Here is a 23,828-nt window from a genome sequence, read left to right as displayed (position 1 = left end):
ACAAATGAAGACATTCCATGGAAGTGCAACTGTTCCTGGCAACCAATGAATGAAACTTGGGACAGAAGGTTATAAACGGCAATTATCTGCTTAAAGTTAAGGCATTCAGATCAAGCTTGTTTAGTTTGCAGTGAAATATCTTTTCATTTGCCCTTGAATACTGGATTGGAAGGGTAGATGGAGCTTTAGGCCTATGGATTGTTATGGGAGGCGAGCGGCTTAATAATGAAAACTGGAAGAACTTGCTGAACTTTAGCCCAGGAGACTCTTGCAAAATTAAGGATTTATAAGCAACATGGGCTCAGATCTTGGGACTATAGATTAAAGTAAACCCAGAAGGACCACAAAATGTCAGTAAGGGGCTCAATTTACTACAGGGGGAAATGAGGATTATAGTTTGACATGAAATTAAACATAAATGTGAAAAGAAAAGCTTAATATTGAATATTTCCACAAAGATTTATTTTCTCCCAAGGCAGAGCTTTTCTTTTCCAATTGTACAATTTTACACCCACAGACATGACACAGATGTTGGCACAATTGGCAGGGGGTTGCATATTGAACACTTTGGATATGTGCATATTGACATGATCATTGGTGCTGTTGAACCATCACATGAATAGCTGCTGTTACCCCAACTACTGGAAAAACTATTAAAAATGGAGTCACAATTATACTATTCCTAATCATGTTCCATTCTTTGTTCCTTAATTAATGTTAAAGTGCACTTTGTAAAGAAGAAAGATGTACACATTAGCTTTCATTCTTGTAAGCGCTCTGAGACGCTATCCTGTGTGGAGGGCGCTATATAAGTGCAAATTGTTGTTGCTGTGAAACTGCTTAGGTTATCAAAAAGTAGAAAAGCAGTCGAAAAGAAGTTAGTTTTTTTAACAATACAAATAAAGATATTAATAGATCCAAGCTAAAGTTTCATGCTTTTAATGATTCAAAGTAGTCTGAAAGTCAAAAAGTAGCTTTCCCAATGTACATATCCAGTCAGTAGCTGAGTCAAAGTACACTGATCCAAACACTGTATTCTCTATAGGATTCTCTATCATATGTTCACTTAGATAGTCAGTGAATCGCTTTATATCCGCTTTAGCACATTTTCTTTCTCAATCGTGATATTAGGAAGACTTCAGAAGGAGAAAGAGCATTCTGTAGAGGAAGGGGACTGGGTTGCCTACCATACAGGTTAAGAAGGAACTTGAAGTTGGATGTCGAATGAGTAAGTTGCAATGGGGAACTCAATGATCGGATTGTCATGCCTGTGAAAGGAAGGGCTTGTTGAAGGCCATTTATTATTCCAGGTTTTCTTATGCTTCAAATGTTTTGTTTCCAACAGTATAAAGCACAAAGGGAATGGATGAACATTGATGGTAAAATTGCAATAGTAAACTGCAGTGAGATATTTACCAACAATTATGCTCGTTTCAGATGAAAACCATCATTAATAATATTCCTTGCATTTGATATAGCGCTTCATCACATCTTCAAGACGTCTCAAAGTGCTTCACGCAATATATACTGTAAAGTGAATTGACTATATTTTGTGGGCAAAACGTGGCAGCCAATTCTGCACACCAGTGTCTCACAAAGTTGTGATTAAAGTGACCAATTCATTATTATTATTTTTTTGAAGGAATTATAACCCCCGGAAAAGCAATCCGCTAATTGACAAACAACTGGGTTCCTATTACTGCTAGGTAAACAGAGGCATGTGGAGTAAGGAAACTTGTCCAACATTTTGCCCTGCCAGGAATCAAACCCAGGTCTCTCACTTGTAAGGCGAGTGCTCCAACCACTGATTGCTAAGAACCGGCAATTGACTTTTACTGCAGGTAATACAATAATCACTGCATCAATAGCTTTCACACTACACCTTCAGTAGGTTTTAGAGTAAAACCAGTATAACCTGGAGCAAAGCACCAAATCCGAATGCCCGAAGAGCCTACTTATGAAAGGAGAACATTTGCATCATTGCCCAATTACTGCAATGAAGAAGACAATAGCTTCTAATAGGTAAAATAATCAAGACATTAGATGTTGCCTGCTGACATTCAAAACTCTAATGCAGTCTATCGTCTATCCATAATGTGAATGTTTGATTTTAAAAATCGCTCAAGGATACAATAAAAAAAACTGCCATCTTTAAGCTATAATTGGCAAACTAGCTCCTTAATGGAGCAGGAACTAAGAGTACAATGAAACACTCAATCTTTGCCATATCGTAATTAATTCTATTGTTTTAATTTCAAATTGAAATCAATTAACTAGGAAATGGTTGGCTACGATGAGGGGTTTACGGTTTAAGTATTATCCCCATTCCAATTTATTTTCTGAAGCACTTCTGCTGTGTGTTTATTTTTCCTGTTTTTTTGAAAAAGAGGAAACTCTGTAGACACATATTGGTCAATTAGATCATTAATCTGTTTGCTTATTACACAGATAGCTAGAAATGAGGAACCATTGTTCCTGTGAAAGAATTTTGAATTAAGAGATTAACTGAAATTTCGAGGGAAAACAGGTAACAATCTAATAACTTTAAGTTAATGGTGAGTAAACGCAGAAAGAGAATTTCCCAGCATTTATTCAATAAAATGATTTCTAGCTCCACTTGGCAAATCATTTTCAATGATTGACAGCAAAATATCACTCTAAACATTACAGGTTTTATCTCAGATGCGCAAGTATTTTGTTACAGGATTAGATTTTTTAAAAATTATCATTTAAAAGACTTCCCAACTTATACGGTAAAGAATCCATCTTACATGCAAATCTAACTCTCGCCCTCCAATTCATTTTCTGTTTGAAAGTGATCGGTTCAAAACTGGGGCATTTACAGCAGCCCAATTATAGACTAAGCTTGCTGAAGGATACCAGTTCATTCATTTTAACAATGAGAATTTTTACTATGAATTCTCCAGTGAGTTACACACCGATCATCTTGAATTTAAGCATATGGGGGTGGACACTGATAAAATGCTTCTGACAAGGAATTGTAGCCTGCCTTATGTTTACAAAGTGATACTTGAGATTTCCAATCAAGCCAGTCTTTCATCCTTGGCAACAATTATTTAAATCAAACTGCTAAGTCAAACCACAGAAACATAAATGCACGAACCATGCAGTAGTTAGCATTTCTATTGAGTGGAACAGTGTTAAAAGGCAATGAAACTAAAGTGTTCAAGTCATTAGGACTAATAGCTGGGGCAGTACTTGCTGCAATGTAATGGGAGCTTAATTTCACCTACCAAATTTAAGTGTCAGTGGAGTATGGTATCTCAAGATATTTTGAACTACAGAACAGCTTTTTCATGCTCTTACAACACAAAACTCTCTTACGACTCATTCATACTGCAGAGTTAGTGTAGATATGACACTGTTTATCTGTCAAATCATCACTAAAACACCAATCTAAATCAATTTCAATACTTAGATTCCAAGCTTTGTCAGGTATCGTTTCCAAATGGAATCAGCGACAGGATAAAAATCAAGTTTTTTCTTAATTGCAAACGACTGAGATATATCTGTTTTTTTTTAAAACAATGTTTACAAATTCTTCCAAAAACAACTTTAATGATATGCAATCGGCTCTTTAATAAAGAATAAAATGAACTGCGTTTCGGCAGGGACTAAATAGACACTGGAGAGGCATAGTGACTCTCTTTTCTGATGCACGAGTCAGTGAGCGAAGCAGGTTCCATCTCAAGCCACCTCCCACAGAGTTCACAGCACAAAACAGCCTTGCGCGCAGTGCTAATTAACACAAAATCAACGGTCTCACTTGGAGAAGTCACATGCATGCAGAAAATGGGAGGCTGGTGTGCTGGGGGTACCAGCTTCACACTGGATTGACATTCACACTAGATTTCTGTAGATAAAGCCAGAATACTACATTTTACTAAATTCACTCTATGCACTTGGAATCACTGGTTAGAAAGGTTCAAACAAGCTACAAAGGTCCAAATATGTTCAGAGATACTATCACATGGCACCCAGCAAGGAATTTTATGCTACAGATGGAAACCTAAGCCAAGCATTTGAATAGATGATTTAGATATTTGAAACCAAAGCCTACAACTTCAGTGATGGGTGTGGATAATGAATTACGAGGGAATTTTTATTTTTTTATTAAAAAAATGCCACAACAACATTCATAGTCTCTCACAAACTCACACAAGAACAGAAACGTTATGCCATTCGTACAGGAGAATTGCAGAATTCTACAATTTCTGTGTGTGAACAAATGAATAGAACTTTTAAGGTTGGACAGATCCCAATCCAGACAGGATAGTGTGAAGTAGGTCAAATGTGCAGAAAATTGATTCCAGGGAAATAATTTCTTTCACCCCAAATGGGATTGGGAGACAAGTGGAAGGGCTTTCTCGGTTGATGTTATTGGCAATATGAATTGCAATGTATAGGAGCAATTATTGAACATAAAAAATGTTATTGGTAAAAATAAGTCACTTTCAAAGGGATTACGTTTTTTATTTGCTCCTATTTAATCCACACATCCTCTGATAAAACAATTTGGATTGGAAAAATATCTTTAAAGGAATGTAGCAACAGAAGTTGGACGTTTAAAACTATTCACATATAACAGTTTTATGTTTATGAATGTTTTTTATTGGCATAAAGCAACTCATTGGTTCAATTTTACAGTTTATAGTTCAGCAACAGATTGCTATTAATTCCAAAAGCTACAGAGCATTGCTAATGACAAAAATGTCAAACCATTGCCATTTGTAAGCGTGTTCAGACTTTTCCCCTAATTTTGAAGAATTGTTCAGAAAATCAATCCATTTTACTGAAGACTGGGCCCTTTACTGTTAATTACAGTCGTTTCATAAGAGATAGCAAGCATAAATCTCATACACAATGATTGCAGCATTCTGTATCAAATAGCAACAGCAGGTTTCAATCCCCTTGATCACCAGTCTCTGATTTACTCTCTGCAACAGAGATTAAGCAGTTGATGTAAAAATAATGCGCCCAAAATGAAAAGTTCTCCAATTAAACTCAGTGAGGAGGTATTCTCTACACCAATTCAAAACCACAAATTGAAGTGATGAATTTTGGATTTTTAAAAAAAAACTATACCTTTAAAGTGTAAGCCACTATTTTCCTGCATTAAGCAACAGCTCAAATGAAGTCGACATACATAATATCTTGAGCAATGTCACACAGCCCAGCACAAGTAGGCAATCAACATTGAGGAAGCCAAGATTAATGGTAACTATGTCAATATTATAGAGAAAACAGAAGTTGAAGGATTTAATATCGAGGCCACTTTGGAATATCGTAGCAGTAAAGCACTTACTAACTCAATTTAGCAAACAAAGATAACAGGGTTTCATGAAAGTATGCAAATCGCTTCATTCAGTTCCTTTGCAGTTAGCATTAAAATTAAACTCTTTATAAATTCACTAGCAAGAACAATTCTTGTAAAATATATGTGAGTTATATAAAATATATCCATGCCTTGGGATGTCCTCTCGATGTGAAAGGTGCTTTACAAATGTAATTTTGTTGTTGTTGAGTTTAAGAGTCAACAACAAGATGTAATTACTGGGAGAGAAGGGATATCATGGAATATTGAGAGAAGGTGAGGTTGAGAATTTGAAAAGCAACAAATAATACAAAACATACGCTAAGTCTCCAGTTAATTTTCATGACACGGACGGGAGGAGATGTTAGTGGTGACTTGATGACCCAGTAGTCAGACATTTGTTTAGGAAGGGAAGACAGTCGGTCAAGTGTATCGTGCTTCTCGGTAGCTAATGTCCACAGTAGCAAGAGTGTTATGATGAAGGGGTCTATAACAAGGTTTCCCTGTATTATTTACACTATCTGCAGTCAGTGGAGAGATTACAGAGGTAACTGCTAACTGCTCTAGCATGTTATTTCAATCAGGCTCAACAGTGCATTGTAAAATACTTGAAAATGTTTTTTTTACTCTCAATCAGAACCCATCTAATATCCTGAGTTGAGGGGCAATCTCCCAATGTATAGAAAGAAAGAACATCCATTTTCAACAGTGCATTATCTCACCTCAAAACAGCTCCACAAGTAATACTGGGCTTCGCTTCAATAAGATTCTGGTTAAGAACCCATCAAGGTTATGAACTCTGCAAACCTTGACCATTTTAAGAGCAACACTACAGGACTTACACCTGTTTTGGTCAAACAGAAAAAAAAAACATACATCAAGTACCAAATCACACTTCAATATGTCACACCAATAGATTCACAAACATAGAATCAGTTCTTATAGGCTGTACGTCGTTTCCACAGAAACTAAAATGGAACCAAATCTTAAGACCAACACATATTAAGCAATTGAAGGACACTGGATCAAGCTGTAGATGATTTGGAAAATGGGTCTCGATGACAGAATTTAATCCTCCACTACCTTCCTAAGAAACTGGTAGGGCAAAGTGGAACAATTTATCAATCCTTCCATCATGTAGGTTAAAACTCAATGCTCTTTGGTGTAGATTGCCGATCCCATATGTAACACACACTCAAACACACAATAACAGGGTAAAGTTAATACGATAAAAATGGCAAGCATCTGGTTCTCATCTCTTCCATCCATCAAGTTATGACAACAGCAACCAAACATTGCCAACTTTTGACAAGACAGAAAACCACAACACATCTTTCGCGTCTGATTGTATCTACTACTCTTATCAAACTAGAGTACTGACTGAACTTCAAGCCCAGTACAGCATCAGAGAATAAAATCTACAAACTAGCATTTTTAACATTGCTGTTCCATAATATATTACAATTGATTAATGAATGCGTATCCTCTCTTCGATTTGTATCCCTTGCGCAGTGTTCAGCATCGTCCAGTATTTTTACTCCCCTCCCTGGCAAATTTGCTCCCAAATCTAGAATTCCATGCTCAATTAAAAGAGCAATAGTACAGCATTGCCAATTCTTTTCCTTGATCACTCTGACAGGACATGCGACACTGCAGTGCAAAAAATTCCTTCCTTCCCTGACCCTGCCAGAACTTACTCAGCAAATAGTCAGACAGCACCAAGATCTAAATTGCAGTCTCCTAGTTAGGAGTTCAGTGCCCAAGGCAGTACAGATGATACCGGCACCCAATCATTGCATTTAACTCTTTGCCTACTGGACTTGCTTTACAATTTTTCAAGTAGTTACATAACGAATCACATATTTTTAAAAAAGGATAATTCAAATGCTAAATCTAAAGAAAATCCACAGCATTAATTCTGAAATAGTCTGCGACATTCTCTTGCTAAGAACTTCTTCAAAACAATTACTTGAGTGAAGTGTCTCCTCGACCTGGAATTTGAACAGTCTTGTGAAATGTGTTGACAAATCTTATATATTACTTCCTAACTTGTCCCTTGAAAGACTTGAACAAGCTGTATACAGCAGGCATAGCTTTTAAAAATATATGTTTTGCATGTTTGTCAGCAAACCTGCTTTTTTTTATTGGCCTCTTACTTTCGCTAAGAATTCCTTCAGTTAACCTCAACTATCTGTTAAACAATGCCGAGTCCCCGTTCCCTTGTTATTTCTTGAAATCTTTCTGCTCAACCTTTAGCTTAATTCAGCCTTTTTATTCAGACACATTTTAATCTTAGTCATGCTGGGCTTCTGCTTTACTCATGAAACCATTTCTTTCCGCCTTCATTTTGTCACACAGTTTCCAAGAGTCCCAGGCATCACTTTGTGACACTTGTGACACAGTTACTCAAAATTGCTCAACAAAACATTGAATGTATTTCAGAAGCAATGCAACTGAACAGATATAATAGATGCCGTAGATTGACATATATAACAGCAGGTTTAACTTCATTGGAGCGTGATCTTTTGCACTGCGTGGATTTCAACACTGCCAGCACATACCGACTGACTTTGCAGAGTTAGCAGGTTTGACACCATTGTTACAACTAAATCTTGGGCATGAATGTTAAAAGGGAGAGCATAAGTACCTAATTATAAAAATGTAAATAATGTGTGCAAGTACTGTATATTGTAAGCAAGCTTTCTAACCTTTCTGTACCAGATATTAAGAACTATTCTGCTTTATTCTGGTGTAATGCAAATGCAACTTCGTCTAATTCTGTGCTAAGAGTTTCAGCCAGGAATTGCACATTGCTTTTCAAATGGAACTAGCTACAAGTGACTTCAATGAACGAGTGATATCAGCAATTATGTAATCATAATTCCGGAACACGTGTATCTGAACAATATCGTTTATGATAACTTTCTGGAGTTATGGAGTCCTGTAGCTCAGTGGTTAGAGCACTCGCTTTGCAAGTGAGAGACCCGAGTTCAATTCCAGACAGGGCGAAACCTTGGGCAAGTTTCCTTACTCCACACAGAGCCTAATAATAATCCCTCCAAAACCCAAAAAACAATAATAAATTGGTCATTTTCAATCTACGACTGTTTGTGGGACATTGCTGTGCGCAATTGGCTGCCGCGTTCGCCCACAAATATACAGTCAATTCACTTTACAGTGTGTTCTGTGAAGCGCTTTGGGACGTCCTCCCGACGTGAAAAGCGCTATATCAAATGCAAGGATTATTATTATATTATTATAACTTGCAGACAGTACGTGTGCTTGTTGTGAGCCAACAAGCAAAATGACAGCTCTTTCTATTCAACTGATGGCCATGTGAAGTAGTACTGTTGGACAAAAGTCCTTCAGGTAAAGGAAATGAGCAGAGGGGATTTCAATGTGAGTTTTACATTGCCAAAGAGCAAAGAGAAATCATTTGGCTCTGATGAAGAGAGTTCTTAAAAGGAACAATGAAATCTTTCGAGCTGGATGATGGACCTAAATTCTAACGGATTGGAGAAGCATCGAACAAGAAATGAGTTGAAGTTAGATACATTTCTTGACCAAGTGTTCATGTTTGTCTGATCAATATATTTTTGACCTTATATCCAACTGGTTCTGCTCAAGTTAGCCATTAATGGAAACATTTTGGTACAAGAATCTGAACAGTGCCTTGTTACAGTTGATCTTGCCATATGGCCACTGCACATCGCTTTCAGCGATGAATTAATGATCTATTGAAGCTGTCACAATGTAATGGCATTTTTATACAATTAACATTTCCGTGTCTTTATATTTCATCCCAGGAACTGCCTACAAGATTTGTAGAAAGCAATGAACCAAATTTAGTGAACAATTTACCAGCACAACATGTTCAGTTTGTCAGTTCCTCACCTCCCCAACATGCTGCTATTAGTGCAGACTGATTAGTTGCTGAAAGAACTCTTAATTCACCAGACCTTTTCCATCATTATCTAATCTCTCTCTCATTATCTCAAATATACCAGTAATGAGATGCTTCCATGCTCCTGAGAAACCAGCTTTAAACCACGGATTAATCTGGTGGAGAATAGAAGAGTAGGTTTATTTAACTTAATCCACCTTTTTAAAATTCCTAGAATTAATTTTAACAACTCTATCTGCAAAATGAAGCATTTTCTTTTCCTGTAAAAATCTAAATACATTGTACATAACTGCTTGTACGTCACACCTTTCATTGTCTGTCTAATTCACCACAACATATACTTTGGTTAAATGACTGCATGAGTTTCAGAGTTCTTCCACTTGCATTTACAGTGATCCCAGTCATAACTTGCTTTCGAGCCATTGACATACCCTGGATCTGTGTTAAATTTCAGTAGTTATCCAATTCCTTGAGCATCCTGTTCAATAATGAGCATGATCACAGCTCTGTAGATAGTAACAGTCATTTACTTAGATCTTCAAATTTATTAATAAACCTTTGGTGTGCCACTGCAGATTTACTGAAGGACCACTATCACCATTGATAAAGAAATGTGAAAGAGCTGCATGCATTTCATTTTAAAAAAATACAGCTGAATGGGGCTTGAACTTTCAACATTACCTTAACATAAAACTGGATACTTCACATTCAAAGCTGCCTTGGTAAAGCTACCATCAACAGTCAATGCACATCGACTGGCTAACCTTAGCATTCTAGCTAACAGCCACCCTTAAGGGGTTTCACTATTTACATAAGAATTATCAGTGTCCTTCCATCTGCTTCTACATTTGCTACCTCGCCGCCTAACCACTTGTCCAATGCCTCGTTTAAAAAATATATATATTTTCCGGTTCAGGAGTGGCAGTCAGAATGACTTAAATAGCAGATGTGCTAGCTACTGCACACAGCAAAGACTCCCATATTCAGTTCAAGTCAAACCCGACTCTGCCCACGTAGGAACACATTTGCAGCGATGTGTGGCTGCTCAAACCATTCTACAGAAACATAGTTAAAGGAGAAATTCTGTCTTTCGGTGTCACACCCATCACTCATACCTCTCACCTTCACAACACGCCCTGAGCTCATGGCAATAGCCGTCATTTAAGTTTACAATTTTGCTCATGTTTTCATGGTAACACTGCTCACTTCATACTCGAAGGCCAAGTTACTGCAATTATATTGCACGCCCACATCCATTGTCCCTTTGTATTTCTAATAATTGATTTGGAAAGATGACAAATGTGTAAAGCAGATGAAAACGATGCATTTCGTGTGAAGATGGAACTTGCTTTCTTTGCCCCCTCTCCTCTGTGTCTGCCATCCAATCTGCTGCTAGCTATGAATAAGAAGTGAGCAACTAACAGTGGTGGGAATGAAGCTCTCTCATAGCCTTGCCTGTCCTCTGCAATCAGTCTATGGTCAGTGAGATACACCGAGGGCAGGAAAGTCAGGGAAGCAAGCGGATGGCAATGACGAAGACCCTTGCAAGAATGAAGATAGTAAGAGAGAAGGGGAGAATGAGAGATGGATCTGTGGAATGAATACCTACCTTGTGGAAATGGTACCAGCCAAGTGCTGGGGGATTTTATATTTACTGAAGGCAAGATTTAATTTTCCTTCCTCTTGCTCAACATTTGTACCGTGGCTCGGAACCTATGCCTTGGAACCTATATGTACAAATGTGCTAATTGGGTAAGAATTTTTAGTACCAGAACAGTAAAAGAATGAAACAGAGGATACCAGAGCAATGGGAAACAGTAGATTTAAAGAAAGCAACAGAGTAAAGCCTGAGAAAATGAACAGATTTCTTTTAATAAAAAGGAAATCTGCAGAGCGAAGAAACATTGTCTTCAGCAATTAACCGAACACAAAGCAACAAAATAAAATTAGAGAATAAAAATTCCATTTTAAAATGTGAACTTAAAACAAAAGCCTACATTCACAATTGAAACCACAAAGAAAAATGTATGGGATCAATTTACACATAAATTAGAGCAAGCATGCAGCAAAACAAGATGAAATTGCAGAAAAAAGCTGAATCAGAATATGAAACCACTGCTCTGGTTATTTGTAGATTATCAGTCTTTTCACAAATGAAATTGAAGGTAAACGCAGTTGAGATTGTAAATAATTATGCATTCACATGTGCAACACTCAGTTTTTTTTAGAAGAATCATTTACAGTAAATCACAGCTAATGTAATATGTAGCACTCGGTATGATTTTTAAAATGATATACTGTCAGTGTTATTGCACTTTTGGTAAGGTTTCAAGAAAGCAGGATGGATTGCAAATATGTTAACATATATTAAACTGATTTAGGGGGAAGAAAGACAATAGCAATACAAAAAAGGTTTCATTTTTATATCAAGATAAGAGATGCTCACATTAAAAAAAGAGATATAGACTACAAGAGAGTATCAAGATGAAAAAGACTATCTAGCCCATTTGATCTCATGCTTTCAAAATACCCACCTTATCACCTTCCCCTCACAGCTTCAAGCCTTTTCTTAAAGATGCCAGCATTCACGTCTCACAATACCCTTCCTCCTAGTAAAATGCTGGATACGCATCTTTTTAACAGGTTCAGGAATAAACGTTTGCTTATTTAATGCAAAGGATGTAAAAAATTGCCACTAAATAAAATAAACATATTTTAACTGTCACAAACTTTGTCCTGGAATTAATTTGGTTACAATGAGTCCATATTTTTCAGTCTATACTAATAAAGACAAAATGTGTGTGATGTGGGGTGTGTGTGTGTGGGTGTGTGTATGTGTGGGTGACCAAATGACCTAGAGACATGATTGATACCCCATCGGAAAGGTCTTGTGTGGGGTAGTGTCATGGTCATATTTTTTGGGGGGGGATCGCCTATAGTTATATAAAGTATAATAATCTCATAAAGTATAACAATAGTATAAAATGTAATAATCTAATATAAAGTATGATAATCTACATTCATACTGGATCCTTTGGTTGCAAGTGTAGCTGCAACGGGTACAGTTAGTTAGTTTATAAAGAGGAATGAGAGAAAGTCACTATTACCACACCATCGACAATACTGCTGCAATTTTTGCATTTTGAGATAACCAGTTTCATTTTTGCTAACATTATGGAGACATCCCTCTTGCTGATTACACTAAATGATCTATAGCGCTTGACAGAACAGAGATAATAAAATAATCCACATATACCCCAAGGATTCATCCAGTTACTGAAATCAATAGCTTTTTCACAACACAGGGAGATAGTAATTTTAACAATCAAAGATATTACCTACGATCGCTATTGGTCTCTGAATCAAATTAAAAGGTAATGTTTCACTTGGAAGACCAGATTGCATTGCATCATTATGTTTTAAGAAGGTAATACTGATGGAATCTTCACACAAATGTGTTACAGTAACACCCACAAGAATAGAATAGCTCACTGTCATATTCTGAAGGCTACCGGATGCTAAAATGTTGATTTATTGATTTTAATTTTCAAATTACATTAGCAACTCTAATTAAGTGTATTTTCACAGAAAAGATTATTGGTTACAAACTCACTGGTTGAGGAAGCAACAGTCTGAGGTATAAAACCTGAACTTGATCCTTGATTGGCAAAAACTGCTAGGGTGTAGAAGTTCTCTCTGCTTCGCATAACCTTTTCTCCAGCAATACTAAGAGCGTTGAATACGCAGGGCATTTTCTGAATGAATAAAAATCCTATTAAGACATGCCTATTAGTGACAAAGTGACCTGGTTGCACACAAATTACGTTGTAGTGCAAGGCACATGGCTTGTAAATTACATCATATAACAAGACAACACTGGTTGAGATACTTCCCGAAAACAGTGATTGCCAAAATATCCTGTCCAAATAACAGGGAAACCTAATAGCATGGCCGACTGTGACCAATGTCTCAGTGCCAGGATTATAAATGAGTTTTGAGAAAATGGCTTAATTCCAGGTTGCCACTGACATCACTTGTGCGCTTAGAAAGAGACGCTAAAGTCACTTGTTTTGCATGGTTCAGGAAATGCCACTCCAACTAGAAAGTGCACCATTTTGTAGTGCGTGAAGCTGACAAGTCAATACAGAACAAGATAAATACACAGTGGAGACAGCACTTTATGGAAGGGCACTACAGCAGGTATACCCTGTATTGCACTTGGACCCAAAGCTGAAATAGCAGCAAAATTGGTGAATTCGTCTATCAAATTCAATAGAAGCAACATTCAGCTAAAGCAGAACTTCCTTAGCAAAGTTGTGCACAGGTACATTAAACATTTCCAAAGACGCTTGAGACCGACCTGAATTTCGTTTTGAAAACGTCTTCAAACTCCCACTGATTGAAGAATAAATGAGAATCACCAAAGGAATCTGAACTCTCATGTTTTGGTTTGTTCAGCAGCTGAAATAAAAAAACATAATATTTGTAAAGTTACGATTTATTATTGGATTAAAAAAATCTCCTTGAATTTTCTTCCCCCCCAGATGGAGCACAAATAGCAGTTAGTTAACTTAGCATGAAAACCAATTATGAGTTTTAAGAGTTTAACATTTCACTGTTTACAGTGTAGTAGTTCGATGTGTGTACGCTTACAAACATTCAAACTGCATTATAACATGATTTTATTATTCAGTTAATAACAAATAAAATTTTTATGACAAAAAAACAAGGCAGCCACAATTGCAATTAATTCCTTCCTTCAGTTACTTTATTGAAATTCCATACGGCACTTGTGTTCTTTTCAGTGTTATTGTTTTTGAAATCAAATTACACACAAAAAAGTGGAGTACACTCAGAAGCTGGTTCATGACCATTTGATGAAATATGAAGACATTTTCAGTTATTTTGCTTGTGGTGGAAACCACATCTGCAATCACAAATTCTTCCAGATGGCAACTTGCCAAGCTTCACTGCCATCAAGGAGAATCATTCAGTGGTCACAATTGTTTTTGCATCAACCTTTCTCTCCAGGTTATTTTCAAAAGCGAGTGAATGCAGTAAGCAAAATGCTCACCCACAAATAGAATGTGACATGTTTTTAATCCTACAGCTGATCAAACTGCGTCCCTTAAATTCTTAAAAGCATCTTGTAAGGAATATCCATCCCTCGATCGGTCACCAATGTCTGGTGACACAAACAATGGCACTACTTTGATCATCAGGGTATCCTTCTGATGGTTAAGAGAATACGGATTTTAAAATCCAAAGATGAGAACATTTTTAAATTATCTTCCTCCAAAAACTTTTGACTGCCCTTTTCCCTTTCTATTACTGGCTCCTATGAAGCAAGAGCATCTGAATTGCATTACGCCCACAATCCAAATAATGAATGCCTTCTTGTGATTGCACCTGATACAACAGTCGTAGATTAAAACTAAGATATAATCTTGACCACTCGTCAAGAGTCATGGAACAATGTTTTTTTTAAAAGACATTACAATTACTTTTAATTATGATTATTATTATTATTAATAATACATTACATACATGAGGGAGAAGGAAATAAAGGAGTATGTGAGAAAGCATTAGGAGGGGTGAAGGCTCACATGGAGTATAAACACCGGCACGGACAAGATGGAACTAGATGGCCCGATTCTGTACTGTAATGTTCTATGTAATTCAGTGTATCCAATAAAAATATTAGTCTTCAAAGATGGTAAATAATGCAATATGACCTCATACTAAATAATGAAACCAAAGGAATTTAACTTGGGGACACTGGTTATTGCATTCGTCAGTTATTTGAGACACTCCTTATAGACTCACAACTGGTTAAAACTCAAACTCAGGTAGGTTCCTAACTATCAACAGTGAGTGAAAACCTTCACTCTATCAATCAATTTCAACCTTGAGATAAAAGCACAGCATTGTAACTCAGTGCCCCTGACAGACCTCCAAAAATTTATAGGGAATTCAAAAACTGCTTAAAAACACTATTGCAAATTAATTCTTAAAAGAAAAACACAACACCTCAGCAAAGATTTGTTTTGCTTGCTAAAACAATTTGTTTATAGCTTTGTTCTTCAATAAACTGCATCAATATACAGTCTTAACTCTAGATAGATTGAATCCTAAAGGGCATAGAAAAAAAATCCATTAAAATATCAATGGGCTTTCTGACCAGATTATATACTGTATTAATTATTTTTTTACAATAATTAAATAAAAAAACGTTAATATCCAAATATATGCTATTGGAACTATCAAGGGAAATGGAGAAGGCCAAGCTATAAACCATATTCAAATACCTTAAACAATCATCATCATCTTTTGGATGAGATATTAAACTGAGGCCCTATCTTCTGTTGAACATCCCACAATACCACTTGAAAGGGGAAAGAAGTTTCTCTCAGAAAAAGTTCTCAAGCCACAACTACCCCCCCATCCCCAACCTCAGTCAATCGTCAGTCATGCTAACACAAATTGGAGCAAGCACCTTACCTGAATTTAAGGTAAGAAAATTGGGACAAATTGTTTGGGAGAGGCTGGAAATGACTCTTTACAAAAATATCAAACACCGCTGAAGACTGACAAGTGACTACAGATGTGGCTACAGATGTAATCTTTGACCCTGTGGCCTTTCCGCAGAGAGGAACTTTTCACTTCCTCTCTGGCAGTTTCTGGTTCAGGGAAAGGCTGCTCCACAGATGCTGTTAAGAGACACCTCCTGGAAGCAGTAATAATAATCCTTGCATTTTATATAGCGCTTTTCACGTCTTCTAGACGCTTCACAGATTATACTGTAAAGTGAATTGATTGTATATTTGTGGGCGAACACGGCAGCCAATTGCGCACAGCAATATCCCACAGACAGTCATGGATTGAAAATGACCAATTTATTATTGTTTTTGGAGGGATTATTATTAGGCGTGTGGAGTAAGGAAACTTGCCCAAGGTTACGCCCTGCCTGGAATGGAACTCAGGTTTCTCACTTGCAAAGCGAGTACTCTAACCACTGAGCTACAGACTCCACAAGTACAAGTACAACAAAAAAAAAACACAATGTTTTGGGGTTCGCTTTCAAAAACAATCGCCACAAGTGGAAATTTATACAGTATTGCTGAGCATAAGAAAACACAACTGGTCTTCACAAAGAGAAGGAAAAGTTTGGTATGAGAATAAAAGTGGAACACTCAGGACAACCTAATGATTTTAATCCATGAGTGCTTTTCATCCATTTACAGTGAAATATACTTTTGCTGCTTTTAAGTCAATCCTGCAACCTTTGCAATACCATTCTCAGTATTGTTTAGAAGAGATTGAATCTGACTCCACAGATTCTGATATTGTGCATTGCACAACTGCTTTAGCTAATTTCTTCCTCACAAGTCGCTACGAAAAGGCAATTCAGACCCAAAGTAAATAGTCATCAATTGGACACGCAGAAACAATGCTGTTAAATCTCAGAAATAACAATAATAGTCTCAAAGGAAAGGAAATTCATTTGTGTAATATAAGAACAATGGAACTTTATTTTGAGAATTAATTGTTCTATTTGACAAGAGTGGGCATGAATTAAAGGGATACAACTTTATGAGTCACTATTGCTCACTATAGCTTAGTGTTTTGCATCAAAGAAACATACCCACTTACCATTAATAACCATCCAACTGTGATGACAATACTTACTGCTGAATAATGTATAGAAACTGTTTTTCCAAGATAGAACCATAGAAATTTACAACAGTAGAAGGCCATTAAGCCCACTGTATTAGCATCTGTTCTCTAATACCCTTCCTCCACATGTGCCTATCAAATTAATTTCTCTTTTAAAATGTCCCAATTGACTTTTCTGCCTCCCATTCCTCCTCCACACACACCGATATCTCAAGGTATTAAACATTAGGTATAGTATTTGTACTCATGTGTAAACCCTTGTAAATTTTTGATTTCTAAAGAAAACCAGTGCCTATTCTGACCTGGATTCTTTATTAAACAAACCCTGTTAGGAAATACCACACCATTAAGTGTGATATTTAGTCAAAAAGAACAATGCAGTTGGGTATTGAGTCTATAGTATAGTCATTCTTTGCTGTTACCTCTAGATTACTGATTAATGAGTCTGTAATGAAGAACGTTTCTTTAAGAAACTAAAATGGCAAAGAAACAAAAAGTAGGTCAGAGTCAGCTGTGTAGGTGTAGCACAAGTCTCCTAAACCTGTTGCAAGTAACTTGACACATTTAATCACCACATGTTATTGCTATTATCACATCTATGTAATTTAGAGGAATCCCAAATAGATAGCTGAAATGGCACATTAAATATTAAGCTATCCACTTTTCAACATTGCATGTGACAGAGACTAAGCCAATCAGTTGGTCTAAATGACATGTCAAAAATAACTAATATAGAAATAACTTATTTCTGTTGAATATCCAATACCCATGTACAGAATAGCTCCAGAATGTTCTTTCCATTAATAAATCTTGAAGCAGTTCACATTACAAGTCATAGTTTTATCACAGAATACAAAGGTAGACCAGTTGTTTCACCATGTAAAGGAAAGCGCTAAACCAACAGGAACAGATGGGTCCATCTTGCCTTGAATTGAGTCATGGCTCACCTTATACTGTAATGTGATGTCCCAATTCCCTTAGCAGAGTCGGTTGTTGATAATGCCGAGGTTAGATTAGTTAGTAAGAATACCGCAGTTGTTAAATTGATATTGATTTCCAACAAAAAGACCCAACATGACATCTATTCAGCTTGTTGGGTCTCGGCCTTCAAGCCTCAATGTTAAGGTCCTCAATCCAATCCCTTTTGCAGAAAACGCCCGTACAGTCACTACTCAATTTCACTTTTGAGTTTGGGAAATTCTCCTTTAATAATAATAATGATCCTTGCATTTGATATAGCGCTTTTCACCTGACGAGTGAATGACTATTGGTTAAGACTCACTGGTGGGAAAACTTAGTAAAGCCTACGATTAACTCTCCAGTAGACAAGGTTAAATCTGTTCATTTGTTTCCCCTATTCTTCCTGTATTGGGGTTTTGAGCGTTTTTTGCCTCCAGGTTGAACCGGGGACATCAAGAATTCCATTTATTTATTTATTTATTTTTACTAACTCAGGACATTACTCAGGTAAGGAAAGTATTCTGGTGTCTTCCCATCGCTAAACGTTGCTTTAAAGAGCAGGTGAGATGAAATCAATGGCAGAATGGGGCGATCAATAGTGTACAGTTTGAGAATCCAGAAGGGAGAAATCAATCAGGTGGAATGCGAAAGAGTCTCTGAGTTTATCATTATCATCACGAGGCTTCCTCTACGCAAAGCTAGTGCCATATGGACAATGTTACCTCTTCCAAATACAAGTCATTCACTCTTCAGAAGACTGAGTGGCTTCAGGGAATTTATTCGCCTCGAGAAAAAAAAATCTACGGGGTGTATTTGTATATGAGAGACACATGGGAGTTAAGAGTCTCCTATCATTCACTTAACAGTGCGAAAAAAAGTTACTCCCTCTCTCCCCCCACCCCCCCGATTTCATTTCTTAAGAAGTTGCGACAATTCACAGGCTTCTAGACACAACGAGTACGTTATACTTAAGCCTTTAGCGCAATATTAGGCATGTATTAGCGCAATGGCCAGTATGAGTGGGTATGGTTACAATTATTTTCTAACCATACAAGTTGGTATGGTTAGGTTAGAAAATAAAAAGTTGATGCTAAAAGGTGAATCACTGATTGATACCCAAGGTAGAGAAAGTTCTTTCTCTTTCGCTCAACAGAAGGTGGCATCTCACAGGAGAAACTTAAACCACCTGCAGATGTCCAGCCTTTTGTTTTAAAAAAATATATCATACATGAAAAAAAAATCAATCGACACTGGAAACATTCATTAGGGGCGAGAAGCCCACATCACAGTCTGACCAATGTGAATTAATGTTAGCCAATGTAGAGCTGGAACCAATTAGCTCGCAGCCAAATCAATTCAAAGCTGGACAGAAAAAGTCGCCTGATAGCCACACTGTGCAGATCTCCACGCTGTTCTTATTAGAGACTAGCAATCTTCCAGAGAGAGAGAGAGAGAGAGAGTGTGTGACTACATCCTTTCCACACTCTTAAACCCCGGAATTGAATTCACGCCCAACATAATAAAAAGGTTCCAATGGCAACACGATTATGTTGCATTTCTGTTCAATCTCCTGGAGCAGGATTGGGTGAGGTTTTGCAATATGATGGTCCTGTCGTTTTAAAAGGTAGCTACCGGATCAATATGCAGATATATATATATATCTGCATATTGATTCAGTAAATAAAGTTTACCTTTATTTAACGCTTCCTGTAGAATCCTGCAGTTTAACCTCTTCACAAAGTCCTCAAGTCCTGTGCAATATTTGGGTACATCCGATGTATGTAGCTCAGTGGTTAGAGCACTCGCTTTGCAAGTGAGAGACCTGAGTTCAATTCCAGGCAGGGCGAAACCTTGGGCAAGTTTCCTTACTCCACACGCCTAATAATAATCCCTCCAAAAAACCAAAAACAATAATTAAATTGGTCATTTTCAATCTACGACTGTTTGTGGGACATTGCTGTGCGCAATTGGCTGCCGCGTTCGCCCACAAATATACAGTCAATTCACTTTACAGTGTGTTCTGTGAAGCGCTTTGGGACGTCCTCCCGACGTGAAAAGCGCTATATCAAATGCAAGGATTATTATTATTATGTTGTTATTATCTCTACAGGTGTGTCATATTGACACTTATCACACACACATATATATATATTTATGTATAAAAGACACTGCACAGTGCTTGAGTACTTGGGAACGAGGTCAAAACTGCTCAAGGCAGTTAAAACTCTTGCAAAACACTCGAATGATCTTATCCTGAGTCAGAGCATTAATTGGATGCGTTATTTCCTTCTTGTAGCTTAATTTCCTCCACCACCCCCTCACGAGCCTGAATGGCATTTACTGGTGAAACAGTACCTTGCCGGGTTACGCCAACAGCGCACAACAAAAAACATCTGCAACAAGTAATAAGTAAAAATCCTTCCTCCTTTCCCCCCCACTGTGTTTAATTACTTGTTCAGGGCTCTGTCAGACTGCTTCCTTTCCATTTTAGAGTTACAGATGGGTCCTAGTGCTGAAAGTGACAGCGAAAATCTGCTCCAGTCAATAGGTAGGACTCCAAACAGACTGATCTATAAAGCTACTTTGCTAAATAAATCAACTGGGAGCAAATTCTCTTGCTAACTGCTTTGCTGAAGTATATACATGTATATATATATATATCTTTGTGGTTCAGTATGAAAGCTGTTGGGTTTTGGGAACTCGCTTTTTAAAACATTTTTTTTAATACATAACAAAATAGAGAGAGAGAGAGAGAGAGGGGAAGAATCAAGTACCAATGTTTTAAGGTCAGGGGGTACAGTGGCAAACGTTAGAGACTGGGGGGCAACAGCAATAATCAGGTCGGTCGGTCGGTCTGTTTGTCTGTCTGGTGCTATTTTCCGAACACTTTCGCTCTCTCCTTCTCTACCTGTCACATCCCGAATGCACATCCACATCATAAACACACATGTAATCCCATCTTGAAGGGATCAACACTATCTTTCCCCCTTCACTGTCTTCCTGGACGAACCATTTAACCACTGTGACCGCCTGTAACAGTGTCGTTCTCAGCCACAGTCCTTATTAACCCGTTCTGCGTAGAAACCGAATAGCGCGATGTGGAAATTAACCTCTTGAACACATGGAGAGGTGCGTGGGGGGTTGGGGAGGGGGTTGGTGTGGGGGGGGGGTGGGTTAGTCGACAGTTTATATCAATCCTCCATCGTTTCCCTGTGGTTATGAAACTCACACCTCTGCTTCCAATGGTCGAGTATCAGTGGCAATGAACTATACAACACACACCTGTCCTCTACGATGGTACGAGAGCTGTTGCAAACACACACATACATATAATAATAATCCTTGCATTTGATAAAGCGCTTTTCACGTCGGGAGGACGTCCCAAAGCACTTCACAGAACACACTGTAAAGTGAATTGACTGTATAGTTGTGGGCGAACGCGGCAGCCAATTGCGCACAGCAATGTCCCACAAACAGTCGTAGATCGAAAATGACCAATTTATTATTGTTTTTGGTTTTGGAGGGATTATTATTAGGCTCTGTGTGGAGTAAGGAAACTTGCCCAAGGTTTCGCCCTCTGCCTGGAACTGAATATATATGCACACACACATATATATATATATACACACACACACACATATATATATACACACAAAAAGGCTGGATGTGTTGGGTTGTGCTGGATGGTGTTTGCCAGGAGATACACAGAGATGTTCGGCAACTTTAGCTCCTGGAAGGTGGAAGTGTGGGCATCTGCAGGAGAGCAGCAACTCTGACTGAGAGAATGAGTGAGTGAGTGAGTGAGAGAGAGAGTGAGTGAGTGAGTGAGTGAGAGAGAGTGTGAGAGAGAGTGTGAGAGGGAGTCAGTCAAACAGCCACACACGACATTCACAAACACTCTTTTATCATGAGCTGAAATCCGGGGTTTAACGTGAAGGGGAGTTAATGAAAGGCAAATGAAGCACATGGGGGTAAAAGCCTTACCAGTGTCCCAGGAATTGGAGTGCGGAGGCGACGTTAGTGAACATTTATGAACGTGTCCATCACCACCACCACCAACATCACCATCACCATCACCTCCATCACCATCACCTCCATCACCACGAATCAGTGTAGTTGTTGGGTATTTTTTTTTTGGGGGGGGGGGAGGGGGGGAGGGGGGTGATTTCTTTCTTTCTTTCTTTTTGTTGTTGTTGTTGTTGTAGTTGCAGTAATATCTCAGTGCATTTACCGCACCATTCAGCGGGTCTCCGCTATTCCATCGGGTCCGAACGCATCTGATCAATCAACGTCGCTGCGTCTCATCCCTTAATTCTCAGTTGTTTTCGAGCTCCTCTTCGCCCCCTCCACCAAACCCTTCCTCTCTCTCCCCCCCCTCCTCACTCCCCCCCCCCTCCCCACTCCTGGGGAAAAAAAAATCACATCAGTTCATCTCCTCGTGGTGTGTGTGTGTGGAGGAGAGGAGGAGAAGAGTGATGGCTCCACTGTAATGGGTTTCACTTAAGATTCTATTTGCTGATCGATCAATCAATCAATCAATCAATCAATCAAATCGATCGATCAATCAATCAGTTGACACCCGGTCAGTTGGTTTCACCTCCTCTCTCTGTGTTGTCTCAGTGATTACCTGAACACAGTACGAAATCAGAAGATGGTCCTTTTCCTTCCAATTTGCTTCTGATTGATAACCTCTCCTTCTTCTCTCTTTCTCTCTCTCTCTCTCTCTCCTCTGCGATGTGTGTTTCTTTTTTTGGGGGGGAGGGAGGGAGGGAGGGAGGGAAGAGGGGGTTTGGGTGAGAATGCCTCCTTTCTAACACTCTGCAAAAAACAAAAAAACAAATAAAAGAAGGAAACCCAAACGCTGTGGCTTTCTTGTCAGTCGGATCGTTGCTGTCGGTTCTTGTAAAGAAAAGTGTCTTCTCGTCCTGGAAAGGTGGTGTGGGGTTTTTTTTTTCTCTCTCTCTCTCTCTCTCTCTCCCCTCTCCTCCTCCTCCTAATGTTCTCACTTCACGGTGAGATTAATAAATTGCAGCGACGAAACCTCCAAAAAAAAAAAAATGCAATGCAATGGATGGTCCAGTCCAATCCCATCCATCCATCCATCCCTCTCTCCCTCCCTCCCTCCCCCTCTCTCTCTCTCTCTTTTCTCTCTCTTCTCTTTATCTCCTTCTCCTGGAAACGCAGTCAATGAAGTGTGGATAACGCACTGCCCACTCCTCGCTGTTACTGAGCTGAACGGAACAGCACTCACACACAAACCAGGGATGGAGCAGAAGACATCCCAAACGCCTTGTGACTCAACGCAGTTTCCCAGCAAATTTGCTGATCCTCTATTTGTGTGTGTGTGTGAGTTAGTGTGTGTGTGTTCCAGTACCTTTTTTTTCCCCCCCCCAATAACCCCCGGCCACTTGGGAGGGGAGGAAAAGAGAGAGAGAGAGAGAGAGAAACACTGGTACCCTTTACATGTTCCACTCCGCTTCCAATCCGTGCGTTAAGCCATTGGCAACATCCACCTTCGCTTCAAGTTGATGACTGGTCAGGATGGAGAGAGGGGGAGAGAGAGAGAGAGAGGGAGAGAGAGAGAGAGAGGGAGGGAGGGAGAGGCATTTCACTGGGAAGGGTAGAGAACGCGTACATCTAATACACCCGACAACTCAAGTGATGTGAATGAAGTGAGTGAGTGTGTGTGTGTGTGTTGGGTTTTTTTTCTCTCTCTTTCTTTCTTGTCCTCAGCAGGAGACCTCTCAGCGCCGCCTTGTGGTATAGTTTCCTAGACTTGGATCCAGCAAATGACATGAATTGCAGCAATTATATGTGCATATATATGTATACAAATATATACTATGTATGTGGAGTCCTGTAGCTCAGTGGTGAGAGCACTCGCTTTGCAAGTGAGAGACCTGAGTTCAATTCCAGGCAGAGGGCGAAACCTTGGGCAAGTTTCCTTACTCC

The 23,828-nt window shown here is 38.5% G+C and overlaps 1 protein-coding gene across 1 annotated transcript in view; it reads right to left on the bottom strand.

Moving 5' to 3' along the window:
- il1rapl2 (interleukin 1 receptor accessory protein-like 2) overlaps nt 1-21,958 on the bottom strand; it is a 199,816-nt gene extending 177,858 nt beyond the window's left edge. The window contains exons 1-2 of the mRNA XM_042340732.1: nt 21,861-21,958; nt 13,600-13,700 (exon numbers count right to left, since the gene is read on the bottom strand). Coding sequence (XP_042196666.1) covers nt 13,600-13,681 — 82 coding nt within the window. The 5' untranslated portion in view covers nt 13,682-13,700; nt 21,861-21,958. The remainder of the gene's footprint in view (nt 1-13,599; nt 13,701-21,860) is intronic.
- Nucleotides 21,959-23,828: the final 1,870 nt, after the last annotated feature.

Source organism: Callorhinchus milii, unplaced genomic scaffold, assembly GCF_018977255.1.
Source record: "Callorhinchus milii isolate IMCB2004 unplaced genomic scaffold, IMCB_Cmil_1.0 Scaffold15, whole genome shotgun sequence".
NCBI lineage: Eukaryota > Metazoa > Chordata > Chondrichthyes > Chimaeriformes > Callorhinchidae > Callorhinchus > Callorhinchus milii.
The sequence above is the reverse complement of the archived record's forward strand: the minus strand, read 5'-3'. Positions and strand labels throughout refer to the sequence as shown.